The 18,887-nt window shown below is 42.2% G+C and overlaps 1 protein-coding gene across 4 annotated transcripts in view; it reads right to left on the bottom strand.

Annotated features, from left to right (window-relative positions):
* Positions 1 to 18,887, bottom strand: part of DENND1A (DENN domain containing 1A) — a 1,402,774-nt gene that overhangs the window by 793,047 nt on the left and 590,840 nt on the right. For all 4 annotated transcript variants that reach the window (XM_082262893.1, XM_082262895.1, XM_082262894.1 and 1 more), the window contains exons 6-7: positions 18,173 to 18,242; positions 7,169 to 7,249 (exon numbers count right to left, since the gene is read on the bottom strand). In XM_082262893.1, the coding sequence (XP_082119019.1) occupies positions 7,169 to 7,249; positions 18,173 to 18,242 (151 nt within the window). The remainder of the gene's footprint in view (positions 1 to 7,168; positions 7,250 to 18,172; positions 18,243 to 18,887) is intronic.

The following is an 18,887-nucleotide window of genomic DNA, read 5'->3' as shown; positions in this document are numbered from 1 at the left end:
TTACCCACCACCGATATGTCGTTGCAACTCCTTTCCTTAAACGCTAAAGGGCTTAATCACCCTGTAAAGCGTTATTCTATGTGGCAGGAAGCCGCTAAATCAAAGGCGGACATCCTAGCGATCCAGGAGACGCACTTCCAACAAGACCGTACCCCTCGCTGCTCACACCCGGATTATCCCCATATTTTTCAAGCCTCATGTACAGAGAAAAAACGCGGAGTGATGCTAGCTATTCGCTCCTCCGTGTCCTTCACCTTCTCCAAGTTGGTGCAGGACGTGGAGGGCCGATACATCATTATAGTGCGTGTTATTGATAACTGTCCTTACACCTTAGTAAATGTTTATGTGCCTAACAGGCACCAATTGAGATTTCTACGGAAACTATGCATGAAATTGAATAGGCTGAAAGGGGGTAGATTGATCATATGCGGTGATTTTAATTTGGTGATGCACCATGTCATGGACTCCTCTTCCAGGGGAGAATCGAGACTGCCATCCCTTGCCAACCTCGCACACACAGATGGACTCCATGATGTGTGGCGCTACCAACATGTGGAAGAACGTGAGTACTCCTTCTTTTCTCAATGCCATAACTCTTACACTAGGATAGACATGTTCCTAGTGGACTCTTCCACACTGCCGCTAGTACTAGACACCTCCATCTCATCTATTACGTGTTCTGACCACGCTGCAATCCTTATGTCCCTCTCTAATAGCCCCGCCAACCCCTCCTCCTTCATATGGCGCTGCAATAATTCTATTCTATCTGACCCCGAATCAATTAAATTTATAGGAGAAGAGCTGCAGGAATTTTTCAACATCAACACAACTCCTGACGTATCCCCCTCCACGTTGTGGAATACTCACAAAGCGTACGTCCGGGGAGTCCTAATTCAATTAGGAGCCCGTTTAAAAAAGAAGCGCCAAACTAAAATGCACAGCCTTATAGACGAGATACACTCCATAGACGCGGTTAACAAATCCACCCCCTCAAGCGACCACTTGGCCCGACTTGCGCAGACTCCTTATGGAACAACACGTCAAGATGCTTGCACGCCTTCGCCTCCGATACTATTCATCCCACAACAAGGCAGGTAAATTCTTAGCCTCTAGATTAAAAGCCAGGAGACTTAGGTCAAAAATTGATTACGTCTCTCACCCACACACGGGTACTAAACTGACCCACCCCCAACAAATTGCAGATGCGTTCGCGGACTATTACAGCTTCCCTGTACAACCTGAAATTAGATCCTGACACCAAACAACCCACTGACTCGACAATCCAAGACTTCCTTAGCCGTGTTCATCTCCCGACACTAACAGCAGACTGTCTAGCACGACTCAATGAACCGATCTCTGAATCCGAATTGACCAAAACTTTACAAACTCTACCCCTACGCAAGAGCCCGGGTCCCGACGGTCTCTCGAACGAATACTATTGTTCCCTGCAAGACATCCTGACCCCGCATATGGTACCCATGTTTTCCGCAGCCATCTCCACCGGCACCCTGCCGCATGAAATGCTACAGGCCAATATTATTACCCTTCCCAAACGCGGTAAGCCCCGACACCAGCTAACTTCAGGCCCATTTCGTTGCCAACAGACTGGCATCAGTTCTTCCAACACTGGTAGCTGAAGATCAGATGGGGTTCGTGAAAGGCAGACAGGCACCGGATGCCACAAGGAGGGTGATAAACCTGATCCACCATGCGGAGTATGCCAAGACGCCTTCTCTGCTTCTCTCCATAGATGAAGAGAAGGCGTTCGATCGAGTCCACTGGGGATACATGAACGCAGTGCTGACTCGCTTTGGATTCTCGGGTCCGATCCTGTCTGCCATAATGACCCTCTATTCCTCCCCATCGGCCAAAGTCCTCTCGGCGGGCGTACTCTCCAAAACCTTCCCTATAACAAACGGTACCCGACAAGGGTGCCTGCTGTCGCCCCTCATATTCAACCTACTAATAGAACCCTTAGCGGCATCCATTAGGCAGAACCCCCTCGTTTCTGGCTTTAAGGTCCCTCGTTCTCACCATGTTATCACACTGTTTGCGGACGATGTGATCCTTAGTCTAACCAACCCAGTCATCTCCCTCCCAGCAACACACGAAATCCTTCAAGCCTTTAGTGCTGTATCATACTATAAAGTGAACTTCAGTAAGTCCGTTATCCTGAACATGGGCCTAAGCACCAGGGTTAGGTCTCATCTGCAATCAGCCCTGCCATACACCTGGTCAACCTCTCCCCTACTATACCTGGGGATCAATCTCACCTTTCCCACAAAAAATTTAGTGTCTTCCAATTTCTCTCCCCTCATTTCTGACATATCTGGGGACATTGCCCAGTTCAACTCCGCAGAACTATCTTGGACTGGTAGGATTGCGGCGTTCAAAATGGTCTGCCTGCCCAAAATACTGTACTTGTTTCGGACCCTTCCAACTCCCATCCCCCGCAAATTCATCGTATCCCTAGAAAAGATCTTGCGTGCATGCGTCTGGCAAAGGAAGAGAGCGAGGTGCGCCTATTCTCATATGGTGAAGCACAAGTCAGTGGGTGGCCTAGGCTTCCCTGACCTCAATGACTATTACCACGCTTCTCGATTAACACCACTGAAACATTGGTTCTCCGAACCAAGTGGCATCCCCTGGATCCCCATTGAAACTTTCCTGTCCAAAGTGGACGCCCTGAGCACATTATTACATGCGGATTGTTGGAGGCAGCTTCCACTACGCTCTCTTTCTCTCCTTACTCAAGCATCACTGATCTCGTGGAGACACTTTCTCACCAAACTCCCCAAATCACAACTATCTGTCGCAGTGAAACTTCCACTTAATGTTCTCCAAGTACTTCTCCCATGAACCTCCCTCTCCAAATTCTCATCAGCAGGCATAAGGGAAATAAATCAACTATACCGAGGGGAAGAAATCAAACCGTTTTCGGTCTTACAAAAGGAATTCCAATTGCCTAGTCAAGCTGTACTCACATACCACAGCATCTCCAGCTTCCTGCGTAAAAATCCCCCACCCAAGTTACAACTACCTCCAATGATATGGCAGTTCCTCTCTAGCTCTCAAACGCAAGTCATATCTCTATTCTACAACTCCCTTGCCCAGAAAAACACCTTCTGTAGAACACCGCATATGATCAAATGGGAAACAGATCTCAAAATGGTTCCCACAGAGGCACAGTGGAAAGTGGCTATTTGTGCTTCGTTCAAGACGACCCAGTGTGTTTCTCATTGGGAACAGGCGCAAAAAATTCTCAGGCGCTGGTACCTAACACCCTATCGTCTTTCTAGAATATACAAAGATCACAGTCCCTTGTGTTGGAGAAATTGTGACCAAGTTGGGACAATTTTCCATGTTTTTTGGTTATGCAAGGGCTTGACCAGTTTTTGGGGTAAGGTGTTCGAAATAATATTTACAGTCACTGGTAAGATGACACAACCCGAACCTGCTCTAGCTCTTCTCAATTTGGGACTCGATCTAATACCGCACCATACCAGAACGGTCGTGGTCCACATACTGATAGCAGCTAGAACTACTATCGCTCGCTATTGGAAACAGTCTATTGCTCCCTACCACATGGAGGTAATCAAACAGGTTAACTATCAATATTCCCTGGAGAAAGCCTACGCATTTCCATCCTCCGGGGTCCGAAATTCCACAAAGACTGGTCAACGTGGTCACAAAGTCACTACTTTGTTCCATCCTGTTGAAAACTTTACTACTATTGTATGCTCCTAGTTCCGAATTATGTTATGTTATGATATGGCATCTGTTCTTGTTCTTGTTTTTGTTGTTCATGTTGTGCTTCATCACACTACTGTACACCATGATATTTCTGACCATATTGTCACTGTATGTTGTTCCTTGTTATATGTAAAATTACTCAATAAATACTATTGAAAGAGAAAGGGAGAATGATGGGTGCTTGCATAGCATCCTTGTTTATTCTTCCTTGCATCATCAGCACTGGGATCACATTGGCAAGTAGAAGAAGAGACACTGATGGAAAAGAGAAACGCAAGAATACTAGTCAGTACCAGTTTGGAATTGTGGCGGAATAAATCACTGCTAATGTTGGATGCCCCATATGTATGGATGCTACTAGTATATGTAAAACTATTAGTTTTGTTCTTCTTTACCTGTTAGAATGGGGTGCTTCGAGATTGTGCAGAAATTTAAAGTGTGCTGCAACTGAAAAAAGGTTGAGAAACACTGCAATAGAGAAATCTCAGTGTCATAATTCCTGACCAAATAGGAGTTTTGGTGTTCCTGTCCACCTCTGCATGTCCCAGCAGCTCCTGCTGCATTATCTATAACATGCAGTAAAATAAATTGTAAAAACCTGTTGAGGGGGTTGGTGCACTCATAACAGACACATTAGGTGTGCGGCCCCAGGAACTAATTAACAGAGATTCAACCAATAGGGTGGGTTCCTGAGAGACATAAAACTTTGACAGGCAGCCTAACTCTCCAGTGAATTCCCCCAAAAAACTGAAATATCCAGTTAAGGGAAAATAATCTTTTAAAATAAACCTGTGCATGTAACGGAGGACTGCAGATGGTATATTAGTCTTTTTTCCATTGTAGTTCATTATTCTGATTTTCATAAATGTAACAATGCAACACATAAAAACAATAATAGACATAAAAATGGCAATTAAAAATGTGATATAAATTGTGAGAATACAACAGACCACAATACCAGTGCACATTTCAGTTATATGCGAAAGCTACAGTATATGCTCAACATAACCTGCAGCAGACACTTTCCATGGCTTGACAAGCAGTAATAGGCTTTAGAGATGACAGCGCTTCACAGGAATAAACATCAAAAAAGTGGTCACAATATATAGAAGAAAAAAAAAAAAACACTGAAAAAGCCAGAATTGTGCCCACAGTGATATTCGGACTTTGTGAATAACTGATGTGCCGGAAGATACCCAAGCACAAGGTTCCTTCAGCAATGCCTTTGATTTTGTCTTCTGCCTGAATGCTTGTGAAATGTTCATGGGGAAATAACTGTCAGCATTCCTAAAGTCGGCCAGCCTGAGAAACAGGCCAAGGTAAACCAGCCGACCAGCAGGCAGGCAAAGAGCTAGTCCTGCAGGTTACACTTATTGCCAGGCTGTTCCTGCGACAATGAAAGCTTCTTGGCCATGGCAGATGGTAACTTGTCCCTGCCAGCTGCTGACTGCAACCTGTCAGCTGCACTAGTAGGAAAGAATGATGGACATCAGCTAGAAGTGGCCCGGAGAAAAGAGGAGTGTCACACAACAAAAGCACGTTCCTAGATAAAGGGAGTCATAGCTTTATAAATATTTTTCAGATGTACATGCGATAGAGTTCACTTAATGTAAAGACATGCATGTGATTTTTTTTTTTTAATGATGATACAAACACTATGTGGAAGCCACCCATGATAGTGCTTTTAAAGGACAGAAAATCAGGAAATAAAAATAAAATGTACTCCAATAGGGATCAGTCAGGGGGAAAAAAAGGTTTAGAATTAGTAATTTTTACAAATTAGAACTGTGCCAATGATCTATGTGCCATACGATGCCCAAAAGCAATGATTGATTAATGAAACAAAATACCAACCTAATCGTTCCCTTCGCTCTTCCCAAGACCTCCTGCTCTAGAGTTCCCTTTTCAACTCCTCCCACGCTCACCTCCAGGACATCTCCTGAGCCTCTCACATCCTTTGGAATTCCCTACCCCACTCTGCCTAAATTTCTCCAACTCTATCTACTTTTAGGCAATTCCTAAAGTTTTCTCTCTCTTCAGAGAAGCCTTCCCTGCATCCAGCTAACAACTGTACTTTTATTTTCTCCATCAGTCGGAAGAAGGAGCACAACTGCGCATGCTCCGAAACGCGTTACCGCCCCCTTATGTCATCATGCTTGGTGCGGTCCACGAGCGAGGTATGCGTTCCATCGCAGCCTCAAATTCACTCGCCACTCCTGATTGGGCTCCCCCATTGGCATCATCTCTCTGCTGCGGGACAGTCAGAAGACGGGACGAGCCGTGGGATCAGGAAGAGACCCCGAGTCGTGAGGACCCATGTCATCCCCAGTGTAAGTCTGCTCATTGCTTGTGTAATAAAGTGTTATCTGCTACACTCAGAGGCGCCTTTTCTTCTTCCTTATTTTCTCCATCAGCTCATCCCCCACAGTTATTACCTTTTGTATAACTTGACCCCTCCCCCCCCTTTGCAAGCTCTAATGAGCAGGGCCCTCAGGTGTCTCCTGTATTAAAACTGTACTGTTTGCCCTAACGTTGTAAAGCACTGCGCAGACTGTTGGTGCTATATAAATCCTGTATAATAATAATAATGCAATGAACAAAAGTTAACAAATTTTACCATGTTGAGTTAAATAGTTCCATCTAAACATGGAGTATTGCCCAGTGATTGCTAACCACTAGGCTGAGGTTTTTGAGGTCATTAACAATCGTCTACAGCTTTCTATCCCGGTCTCCCCCACCCTGGCACTGCTGGGCATCCATGATAATGACCAACGGGCATGTCACACTAAACTGTTGATCTCCTATTTGCACTACTATGCTAAAAAAGGAATCCTACTTAGGTGATCCTCCCCTTCACCTCCAACTTTGGCTGCCTGGTTGAAGTTGATCGACATGGATTTACCCATGTATAAGCTTACATACATGAGTAGGGGGCTGCCCCTGGAAAAACGACAAGGTTTGGGCACCTTGGACTACTGAGTGATCCGAGGGAATCCTGGCACCCCATGTTCCCCTCCTCTCCCCTCCTTGCTGTTTATCCTCTCTTCTCCCTCCCCCCTTGCTCCTTCCCCCCTCTTTTGGAGGGTAACTACTCATGATTTTTAACATGCTTATTCTCTCCTTGGAGCGTCTCGATTGTTCTTGCTATGCAATTTTTGGCTTCTTGTACAACACGATTTTGCTTCACTGTATATATTATATTGTTGTCCCCTTTGATGATGGTATTTTGTACTGTACTCAATTTTTTCTTCAATAAAGCACTCCTCATTTGCTAAAAAAAAACATGAAGTATTCTTGAAAATTTCTATGAATTCTCCAAGTCTATGGGATAAATCCCTCCATTTACACTAACAGTCTGTAAAGCAAGGGGATTGTAAAAAAGAAGGCAGGTTTTAATTTGTTTAGTTGGACTTACCACACTGAGATGAACTTCAGTTCCTGGTTCTGGGATGGGCAGTTTATAAAGAGTGTCAAGCAGTGCATTTCGCGGAGTATCCTACACAACAAAATGGAGATTTTAGATATTAACTAGCAACATTTCAGTGGTTAAGCATTTAAGAAAAGATTCTCAAAGCAGAAAAAATGGCTGTGCTTCAATGGCCTGGAAGAAAGCATTTCATACGTGTCATTCCTCCTCCTACAGAATGTACCATAAGGCTTAGAGAAAAGCACACTAGTAGTTGACTGACTGTGCTCCTTTGGACAACAGATAATCTGAAGAAAAGGCATGCTTCTTAAAATGCACACATTTGGGATCTGTTTTACCTGCCAAAGGATTTGTATTTAGGTCAATCCCTTTCCGAGATTTCAACCGCCAGGTTGATGGCACCAAATACAGTTAAAGAGGAAGTGAACTTCCATCACTACATTTTACCTATAGGTAGTGTAAATATCTCCTAAACGTGCACTATTTAGGAGATATTTACTATACATGCAGCCAGTGACATCACTGGCGCATGCGCTCTGAAGGAACGGCCACCTGCCATGAACAGCAGGTCTCCCATGCGCAGGAGTGACATCATCACGGCTCCGGCCAGTCCCAGAGCCGGAATCCACAAACCCGAAAGCAATAAGATGAAGCGGCTTCCAGCAATGCATTTTCAGGTAAGTTTCACATAATGTGTTAGTATGTGACACAAACTAGCACATTATGACATTACCTTGCAGGTAAGAAAGAACAAAAACGCTTTACATCTTTAAAACTGAACTAAAACCCCTTGATATAACAGTTTAAAAAAACAGTTACATTCCTGGCATGTGCCAGGAATATATACGGTCTTATTAGTTGTGCTCTCAACGAAATTGTCAAACCATCAAATGGCTGGTCTGATAACTTATCAGATGTGCAGCACTGTGGCAGTTGAAGATCAAACAGAGGGCAAGATGGCAGCTTCCTTTGCTGAAAATGATAGGAACGTTTAGTTCCGCTTTAAGGAGTACAGTGGTATCTTCTCTCTGCCCCCAGCTTGTTGACTAGACAGGAACAGGGCACCTAATTGATATCTTGCTCACTCTGCTATCTTCTCCAGTCAGCATGTTCCTTGTCAACACATTTACATGCATTATATCTGACCCTTCCTTCTCACAAGATAAGGCATTTCAAGAGGCTGCTACCAAGTGAAATTCAGAGCATTTTACAAGTTACAGGTTAAAAATGCATTTACTTATATGTTATTGAAATACAGGTTGCATGTATTTATGTGTCATTTGTACGTCTGGAGTTCAGCTTAACTTACAAAGGACCTTCTCTTTTAGGACAAACAGAATCAACAATTTCCATAACAACTTACAGTATCTCACAAAAGTGAGTACACCCCTCACACTTTTGTAAATGTAAAATAACTCAACACACAGCCATTAATGTCTAAACACCTTGCAACAAAAGTAAGTACACCCCTACGTCAAAATGTCCCAACTGGGCCCAAAGTGTCAATATTTTGTGTGGCCACCTTTATTTTCCAGCACTGCCTCAACCCTCTTGGGCATGGAGTTCACCAGAGCTTCACAGGTTGCCACTGGAGTCCTCTTCTACTTCTCCATGATGACATCACGGAGCTGGTGGATGTTAGAGACCTTACACTCTTACAACTTCTGTTTGAGGATGCCCCACGGATGCTCAATAGGGTTTAGGTCTGAAGACATGCTTGGCTAGTCCATCACCTTTACCTTCAGCTTCTTTAGCAAGGCAGTGGTCATCTTGGGAGGTGTGTTTGGGGTTTGCGGCCCAGTCTCTGAAGGGAGGGGATCGTGATCTGTTTCAGTATGTCACAGTGCATGTTGGCATTCATGGTACCCTTAATAAAATGTAGCTGCCCAGTTCCGGCAGCACTCAGACCATGACACTCCCACCACCATGCCAGTCTGTAGGCAAGAAACACTTGTCTTTGTACTTCTCACCTGGATGCCGCCACACACGCTTGACACCATCTGAACCAAATAAGTTTATCTTGGTCTCATCAGACCACAGGACATGGTTCCAGTAATCCATGTCCTTAGTCTGCTTGTCTTCAGCAAACTGTTTGAGGGCTTTCTTGTGCATCATCTTTAGAATAAAATTCTTTCTGGGACGACAGCCATGCAGACCAATTTGATGCAGTGTGGGATGTATGGTCTGAGCACTGACAGGCTGACCCCCCCCCCCCCCACCCATTCAACCTCTGCAGCAATGCTGGCAGCACTCATAGAACTATTTCCCAAAGACAACCTCTGGATATGACGCTGAGTACGTGCACTCAACGTCTTTGGTCGACCATGACGAGGCCTGTTCTGAGCGGAATCTGTCCTGTTAAACCGCTGTATGGTCTTGGCAACCGTGCTGCAGCTCAGTTTCAGGGTCTGGGCAATCTGTTTATAGCCTAGGCCATCTTTATGTAGAGCAACAATTCTTTTTTTCAAATCCTCAGAGAGTTCTTTGCCATGAGGTGCTATGTTCAACTTCCAGTGACCAGTATGAGAGAGTGAGAGCGATAACACCAAATTTAACACACCTGCTCCCCATTCACACCTGAAACCGTTTAACACTAACGAGTCACATGACACCGGGGAGGGAAAATGGCTAATTGGGCCCAATTTGGACATTTTTACTTAGGGGTGTACTTACTTTTGTTGCCAGCAGTTTAGACAATAATGGCTGTGTGTTGAGTTATTTTAAGGGAACAGCAAATTTACACTGTTACACAACCTATACACTCACGACTTTACATTGTAGCAAAGTGTAATTTCTTTAGTGTTGTCACATGAAAATATATGATAAAATAATTACAAAAATGTGAGGGGTGTACTCACTTTTGTGAGATACTGTATATGTATAACTTCAGCTGCCATATTTCTTGTTTTTGCAGTGCAATTTACAAAATGCAGGTTAACAATTTATCTCTATTGATATTGTCTTTTCTTTGCTTTTTTTTTTTTTAATTCTTTTCTTTCTACAAAATTTCTGTTAAAAAAATGCATGCAAGATGTAAGCGAAAGAAACAGCTTTATTTTGGGCAGACGGTAGTAATAGTAATCTATTTTTGTCATAGTCTGTAAGTGTTCTTTGATGATCTAAAAATTCAAAAGTAATTCAGTGCCAGAATGATAAAATAAAAATAAAATGCAAATACAGTACTCATAATCAACAAAATCTGAATTTTCAGTAATGGGTGGATGCTATCATGCTAGCAGGCTGTTCAAATCTTTCTTGAACACATTTAGGAATCACCAGACAGATAAAGGCAAGTCTGATTACCTCACTGGGCACAACTGTAAATTGACCATTATGATCCTGGCACACAGACGAGCTAAATATTCCAGCAAAACATCTGGACACTAAAACACCAGAGAAACATTAGAAGCTGGTGACGCTTTTCAGTTTTGGTTGGGCTTCATCTTTATTCCCTTAAAGTGAATCTGTACCCAGACTATGCACAGTAAAGTACAGTAAAACCTTGGATTGGGAGCATAATTTGTTCCGGAAACATGCTTGCAATCCAAAGCACTCTTATATCAAAGCGAATTTCCCCATAAAAAAAATGGAAACTCAGATGAATCTTTCAACAACCATTTATTCATAAATCCATCAGTTTATAGTCCATATAAAAAGATTGTAGCAATGTGATAGGTTGTGTAACCATAAAATGTCCATCTCCACAAGGATTAGAAGCAAAATCCAGCAGGGGATACAGTGAATAAAAAAGAAGGGAGGCTCCTCTAACTGTAGCAATATGGTTACATTTATTGAAGGTTCAACATTCAGCAACTCACATGGTTGATGATTAAAAGAGGCACATCGAAGTATGTAGGCATCCGGAGTAAAGCCGTCCACATAGACAATCCTCTGCACCGCCAGAACTCAACCCCATCAGTCTGCAATCCTGACCGGGAAGACTACCCTGCAGTAGTGCGTTCTGAAAGTGAGGCTTGAATCGCTCGTGGAGCGCAGTGTGGAAAGGATGACATTGACGGTGAGGAGGATGGTCTATGTGGACAGCTATACACCAGATGCCTGCATACTTAGATGTGCCTGTTTTAATCATCAACCATGTGAGTTGCTAAATATTGTACCTTTATTAAATGTAACCATATTGCTACACTTAGAGGCATCTCTCTTCTCTTTTATACTCAGTTGTGACATGACGCTACTTGTATATCAAGACATCACTCGTTTATAAAGTCAAAATGTATAAAGAAATGTTGCTTGCCTTGCAAAACGCTCTCAAACCAAGTTACTCTCAATCCAAGGTTTTACTGTATTTACATCATCTAAAGAACTAGTAAAAGCAAGCCCTCATTCACCTCTGTATCTATAGGCAGTGTGGGGAAATTAATCTTTAAAATACATCTACAACATACATCAAAACTTTTTTTTTTTTTTTTTACTTTAGATAAGGTAGGGCTGCGTTTTTTGGCCATCTGTGTCTCATGGAGGTGTTACTTTCCTTTCTGTTCTATAGACTCAACAGAAAGCCAGAAGGAATCTTTCCAATGTGAGGGAAATCCCCTGTTAGACATTGGTCACATGGAACAAGCATCCCCACTGGAAGATTTTTACTCTATTCCTGTTCTGGTGGCAACTCAATGTTTTGGATTTAACCCGCTCTTTCATTCCTGGTGACAACAAATAAAACCTGACAGGGGTGCTTATTCACCCACCTCTCAATCCAAATCTTAAAGAAAAAAAAAAGGTTTTGCCTTCAGTTATACTTTAAAGTTCACAATAAAGGCACTGAAATCTTAACTACTTTCTATTAATTCTATTGGTGTAGAAATTTGTAAGGAAGCCATCCCACTAATATGAATATACAGCAGTTGTTACTAAGCTGTTGGTAAGCAATATGACTTTCGATTTTTTTTTTTTTTTTTGTGCTCTTAAAGGTCTTTGAGGATTAATTATTTTATTGCACAAGCGGCTAGAGAGATTAGACATTTTAAAGCTCTTACTGTTTGTTAAGAACAGGTCAATACATTACTGTCCATAGTATGAACACGGGTGCATTTTAAAGTAAACCTGTAGTTTTTTTAAAGCACATGTAAACCCAGTCACTAAAATCTCATATACGCATTACCATGTTACATATAGTACGTATTTGTTTTTACATCTGCACGTTTCACTAAAATAATTTTGGGTAATCCCAATATTGAGGTGCTTGTACAGTCAATACCTGTTATAGGGTGGCAATACTAGGTTGTTTTCTCTCAAATGGGATCATGCACTGTCACAGCAGCTTCCACTGGAGACTACAAGTGGCCACTTTAAAACACAAAATGCAGCCAAGGTTTACTGTTGTCACCAACAGTAAAATAAAAATGGCAATTGTTTATGACACAGGGCGCATTAGCAAAATAAATGTCATTCAGTTGGGGTATTCAACTATTTTGTACACTGACATTTTAAGGGGGTAGCTGGTAGAAATTTGCATGTCTTGCGCTGTGCCGGTTTTAAAAAATGTTGCCCCTATAACTCCGGTCATGAAGATAAACAATATTCTCCCCGTAGGAGAAGGTGTTAAGGTACCAATTAGTGTATGGTATTTTTAAGGGCTCACAACTGTACAAATCAATACAGTGTAATTTTATTTTGGGTGTATTGGCTTAAAGTTAGGAAGGTTTTTTTGTGTTTTGGTCCTTGAATCCTAAAAATAACCTGTTAAGACAGACACTTGTGAATTACTATTGCTGACATGTTTGAAAAAAACATTCTGTGGGGCCACAGTCATTATAAATATACCACTGACCTGGAACAAGCATGTGCATAGAAAATGTCATGTGGATAACAGCCCCACTGTCCTTCCTCCTTTAAAATAAGTCAGCAATGGCTGCCCCTAAACTTATGTCCACTCAATTTTATTATATTTATAAGCTTAAACATGTCATTATAATTTCAACAGTTGTTTTCTAATCTTTTTAAAGATACAAGGCCATTTTGTTCATTCAGGACAAAGGGATAGTGTCTTTGAACCTCCCCCGCCCTTTTCTCCTACATCAATGATAACGACCTTACCTGTGATTCCTCACAGCTACTTTCTCTTTTTTTTCAGCCAGCAGCATAACTGGTATAAAATTATGCCAAAGCTGATAGGGTGTTCAACGCTCATTCCCTCCCTCCATCATGTGACCATGCTTGGGCCTAACGACTGGCCGCTAGACCTGAGAACTGTCACATGGGAGAAGGTCACTTGCACCACCATACCCAGAATCACCAGATAGTTTGTGCCAGCTGGTATAAAATTTATGCCAAAGCTGATCGGGTGCTCTACCCTCATTCCCTCCCTCCATCACCTGACCATGCTTGGGCCTAACGACTGGCCGCTAGACCTGAGAACTGTCACATGGGAGAAGGTCACTTGCACCACCATACCCAGATTCACCAGATAGTTTGTGCCAGCTGAGGAAGAAGCAGAGTGGGACCACTGGAGGCCCTTTTACAGACACTGTTAGAATTTCAAATCATTGATGGACACAGCGCTCCATGAATCATAGTTAGTGGGTTATATTGCCTCCTCCAGGAGTAGGACTAGGCAGAAAAATATAATATAATCTCCCCCCTCTCTGCTCTAGGTAATCAGTTTAGTAGCAAGCAGTTTCAGAAGTATCAGAACAACATAGAGGGGTGGTTGGCTGTGTCCGTCAATGAAAGAAACGGATTTCACGGTAAGTACAAAAATCCTATTTTCTCTTTCATTCATGGACGGACACAGCACTCCATAAATTAAAAACTAGTGGGATGTCCAAAAGCAGTGCCAAAAGGAAAATGAGGGGTGGGGGAAAATAACCCAAGGCTAAACATAAGAGTCCTTAACCGGATCAAAGGAGCCTCGTCTGAAAAATAAAGGTTTAAAGAAAAACAACCCTCAAGAAGAAAACAACCCTCTTAAACAGCAGCCTGCAAAACTTTGTGGCCAAAAGAAGCATCCGCAGATGCCAAAGTATCTACCTTATAGAACTTTGTAAAGGTATGCACGGACGACCAAGTGGCCGCCTTGCAAACTTGTGATATTGAAGCCTGAGGATGGAAGGCCCAAGAAGCATTCAGTGCCTGAGTAGAATGTGCCATGACAGGTAAAGGTGGAACGTGACCTTTAATGGAATAGGCCTGAGTCACCGTCTGTCTGATTCATCTGGAGATGGTAGCTGAAGAAGTGACCAGCCCTTTCTTGGTCCGTCCATAACCAAAAAGAGCGAGTCTGACCTCCGAAAGGACTCAGTAGCTGCCAGATACACCCGAATCGCATGAAACCACATCCAAGTTATGCAAGGCAAATTCCTTGGGATGAGCTGGTTTGGGACACAAGGAAGGCAACACAATGTCCTTTTTCAAATGGAAGTCAGACAACTTTGGGCAGGAACGATGGACAGGGACAAAGAACCATTTTATCCCTATAGTCTACTAAATAGGGACTGCGACAGGATAATGCAGCCTAATCTGTGGGCCGAGGTAATAGCCACCAATAGTCACCTTCTGTTATAACGTAGGCAAGGGAAAACTCCCGAATATTCTCAAATGGAGGTTTCTGGAGAACCGAAAGTACTAGATTTAAATCCCATGGTGGCAAAAGAGACCGTACAGGTGGAGCCACATGTCAAACCCCCTGACTGAAGGTACGAACTAAAGAATGTGTGGCTAGGGGTTGTTGAAAGAAGATTGCCAGGGGAGACATCTGACCCTTGATGGTACTCAAGGCCAACTTCTGATCAACGCCCTGTTAAAGAAAGGTTAAGATCCGAGCCAAAGAAAAGCATACTAGCAAATTATGAATTACTCGCCTTGGAACAAAGACTTTCAGAGCGGTAAAGTCACTGCTGAGAGGGCTGACATGTTCCCCTTGTCTGTCTTCTGGGTTCGCGAGCTCCAGCTATGTAATTGACGGAAGCCGGTTCCGGCACGAAGCTCTGAAGTTCCAGCAAGGCATGCCGGGCCTTCAGAGCATGTGCGCCAGTGTGCCAGTCTTACCTACAGGTAAGCCATATTAGATAAAAATGAACAAGCAGGGTTTATAACCACTTTAATTTTACTGCTTTAATGCACATTTTGAAGTCCATAGACGTTTAAAGTAATGCAGTAAAATACATTTTCTGCATTTTTTATGCCGTTCCATATTAACTGAACACTATGTGGTCAAAAGATTGTGGACACCTGACACTCACATCTATATGAGCTTGTTGAACATCTCATTCCTGAGATGTCCAAACTGCGCAAATTGTTGGCGCTATATAAATCCTGTATAATAATAATAATGAGTATTAAAATGTAAAGTTGTCAGCTATAAGCATGTCCACTCTTCTAGGAAGGCTTTCCACAATAATTTGGGGTGTATCTGTGGAAATTGGTACCCAGCCAAAAAATATTTTCTCGGTCAGGAACTGATATTGCAAGAGAAAGAAGAGAAGACAAGGCTCACAATCAGTGCTCCAATGTATCCCAAATAGTTGAGGTCAGGGCTCTGTGCAAACTACTTAAAAAGGCGTTCACCAAACAATTACCACGAGGTTGTAAACACACAATTGTCTAAAATGTCTCTTTATGTTGTAGCATTAGACACATCATTCAATGGAAATACCTGAACTCGATAACCTGAAGGGTGTCCATACACTTTTAGCAATATAGTAGAGCATGATGGTATCCACATATTTTTACCTTACTTATTGTCTCCCTATTTAAATGTATTATTTTCCTTGTTTCCCAAAAATGTTTGGGGTGGACTTTGGGTAGGTGTCAGAAGCGAACTGTTATTGCAAGTAACCTTGGCTGGAATTAAACATGATTGGTGTGTGGCCTGTCATTTTAATAGTTTAATTGTATTATGTTCATCTTTAGTGCCGTATATAACATTATTGTGTATGTAAACCCTAATAAAGAACTTCTGATATTTTCTCCCTTTTGGTCTGCTAAATATAAAACTGAAAATATTCTGTAACATCTGTTTTATATGTGCAAAAAAAAAAAAAAAAACCTGTTGATAACCTCCGGTGCTCTCTGCTTGTGCACAAGGATGAGTCATGAGGGAGATGAGGGGGAAGGTGTAGATGAGATGTCTGTATCCTTTGTAATTCATCAGAAATAAAACTGGCAGAGCTGACACCACTTGCTTAAGAATTCAGAGCTGAGTTGTCATGTCAGAGAGGAAGGTAAGAGCACACTTGTGATAGTGGGGTAAAACACTGATGACGAAATGTACATGTATTGAAGAGATGTACCATTTATACACTATATTACCAAAAGTATTTGGACACCTGCCTTTACACACACATGAACTTTGATGGCATCCCAATCTTAGTTCGTAGGGTTCAATATGGAGTTGGCCCACTCTTTGCAGTTAGAACAGCTTCAACTCTTCTGAGAAGGCTGTCCACAAGGTTTAGGAGTGTGTCTGTGGGCATGTTCTTCTCAAACATAATGGTTTTATGTTTTTATTTATTTGTTTTAAAGAAGGTTTTTGTAAGTGAACATACATGAATGGTTCTGTGTGGCGTAAATATTCACCAAAGATATTTACAAAGATCTTGGTGTAAAATGAATGTGTTGCCAGAACATGTGACATATACTATATTACCAAAAGTTCTGTGACACCTGCCTTTACATACACGTGAACTTTTATGGAATCCCGGTCTTATTCTGTAAGGTTCAATATTGAGTTGGCCCACCCTTGGCAGCTATAAGAGCTTCAACTCTTCTGGGAAGGCTGTCCACAAGGTTTAGGAGTGTGTCTATGGGAATGTTTGACCATTCTTCCAGAAGCACATTTGTAAAGTCAGGCACTGATGTAGATGAGGAGGCCTGGCTCGCAGTCTCCACTTGAATTCTTCCCAAAGGTGTTTTTCGGGTTGAGGTCAGGACTTTCCTCCACCCCAAACTCACTCATCCGTGTCTTTATGGATCTTGCTTTGTGCACTGGTCCAAATCATTTGGCCCCTTAGTTCCAGTGATAGGAACTCTTAAGGTGTCAGCATAACAAGACATTTTGGAAAATGTCATGCTCCCAAATTTTTGGGAACAGTTAGGATGCCCCCTCCCTGTTTCAACATGACTATGCACCAGTGCACAAAACAAGGTCTAAAAAGTCATCAATGAGCAAGTTTGGGGTGGAGGAACTTGACTGGCCTGCACAGAGTCCTGACTTCAACCCAATAGAACACCTTTGGGATGAATTTGAGTGGAGACTGTGAGCCAGGCCTCCTCGTCCACCTCAGTGCCTAACCTCAAAAATGCACTTCTGGAAGAATGGTCAAACAATCCCATTAATAAGAGCTGGTTTTGGCTAGCTCAGTAGCTTAAGAGTTGAAGCTGTTATAGCTGCAAAGAGTTGGCCAGCTCAATATTGAACCCTACGGACTAAGATTGGGATGCCAATAAAGTTCATGTGCCCCAATACTTTTGGTAATATACAGCAGATTGTATTTTTATTGTTTTAAAAAAAGAACATGTGAAGAAAAACTAAGCAAAATTGCTCACTGATGATCAATCAAAATGTTTTACAATACACAAAAATATGTCAAAGCAAAACATTTTTACAATGCAAATTATCAATCCATCCACAAACTTGCAGAAAATCATGGACAAGGTAAAAGTAAAAAATAAAAAAATAAAAATTGATTTCCCCATTAATACACACAGTGTTGATGGGGAAAACCCTCCTGAGGAGCTGTTGTATTCTGATAGTGGGGGGAATTCCCTGATATCAAAATACAATGATCAGTGGTGTCGGCTATTGCTAGCAGCACCGATCAATAGCAAATAACCTGGTTGTACAAACGTGGATAGAGAGATTTACTTCTGTACAACCAGCCTTCCCATAGGATGGTTTGAAATTCAGCCGGTCCCTGCTGAAGCAGCTAAATTTAGATCCATCTTTGGCTGGCTTTACTAAAGCTGTCTTAGTTTTCACAGCTTTTTGCATAAACATTCATGGAGGTCTGATAACATCACTGTTCATGGAATTACCTGGTTTTTCAAAGAGTAATCAGCCAAGATGTTGAGCAACTTGTAGAAGACTTCAAACCAAGGGAGGTAGCTGAAAAAAAAACAAACAGGAGTTTCCATTTATTCTGCTGTGTTTTCACATACTGTAAACTGCAAATACTAGTTATTTAATATTACTTACATTTATCTGCATTACATAGATATATGTTAAAAACACAATAAGGTATTTGTTATTTAATTTGGTAAAATGCAGTGTGAAAACTTCAGCAACCCACACAACATAAGAACATTATTAAAGCTGAACTCCAGGCAAACCATTAACTTATTTGTAATGCATATAAGGGATCTGCCAAAATGCACATGATCTTTACTGGCATCCCAGTCTTAGTCTGTAGGGTTCAATATTGAGTTGGCCCACCCTTTGCAGCTATAACAGCTTCAACTCTTCTAGGAAGGCTTTCCACAAGGTTTAGGAGTGTGTCTATGGGAATATTTGACCATTCTTCCAGAAGCGTATTTGTGAGGTCAGGCACTAATGTGGACAAGGCTCGCAGTCTCCACTCTAATTCACCCTAAAGATGATCTATCTGGTTGAGGTCAGGACTCTGTGCAGGCCAGTCAAGTTTCTCCACCCCAAACTCACTCCATGTCTCTGTGGACCTTGCTTTGTGCGCTGGTCTAACTCATTTGGTGGAGGGGGAATTATAGTATGGTATTGTTTTTAAGGGGTTGAGCT

This window comes from Pelophylax lessonae (assembly GCF_965119305.1).
Source record: "Pelophylax lessonae genome assembly, chromosome: 7".
NCBI lineage: Eukaryota > Metazoa > Chordata > Amphibia > Anura > Ranidae > Pelophylax > Pelophylax lessonae.
The sequence above is the reverse complement of the archived record's forward strand: the minus strand, read 5'-3'. Positions and strand labels throughout refer to the sequence as shown.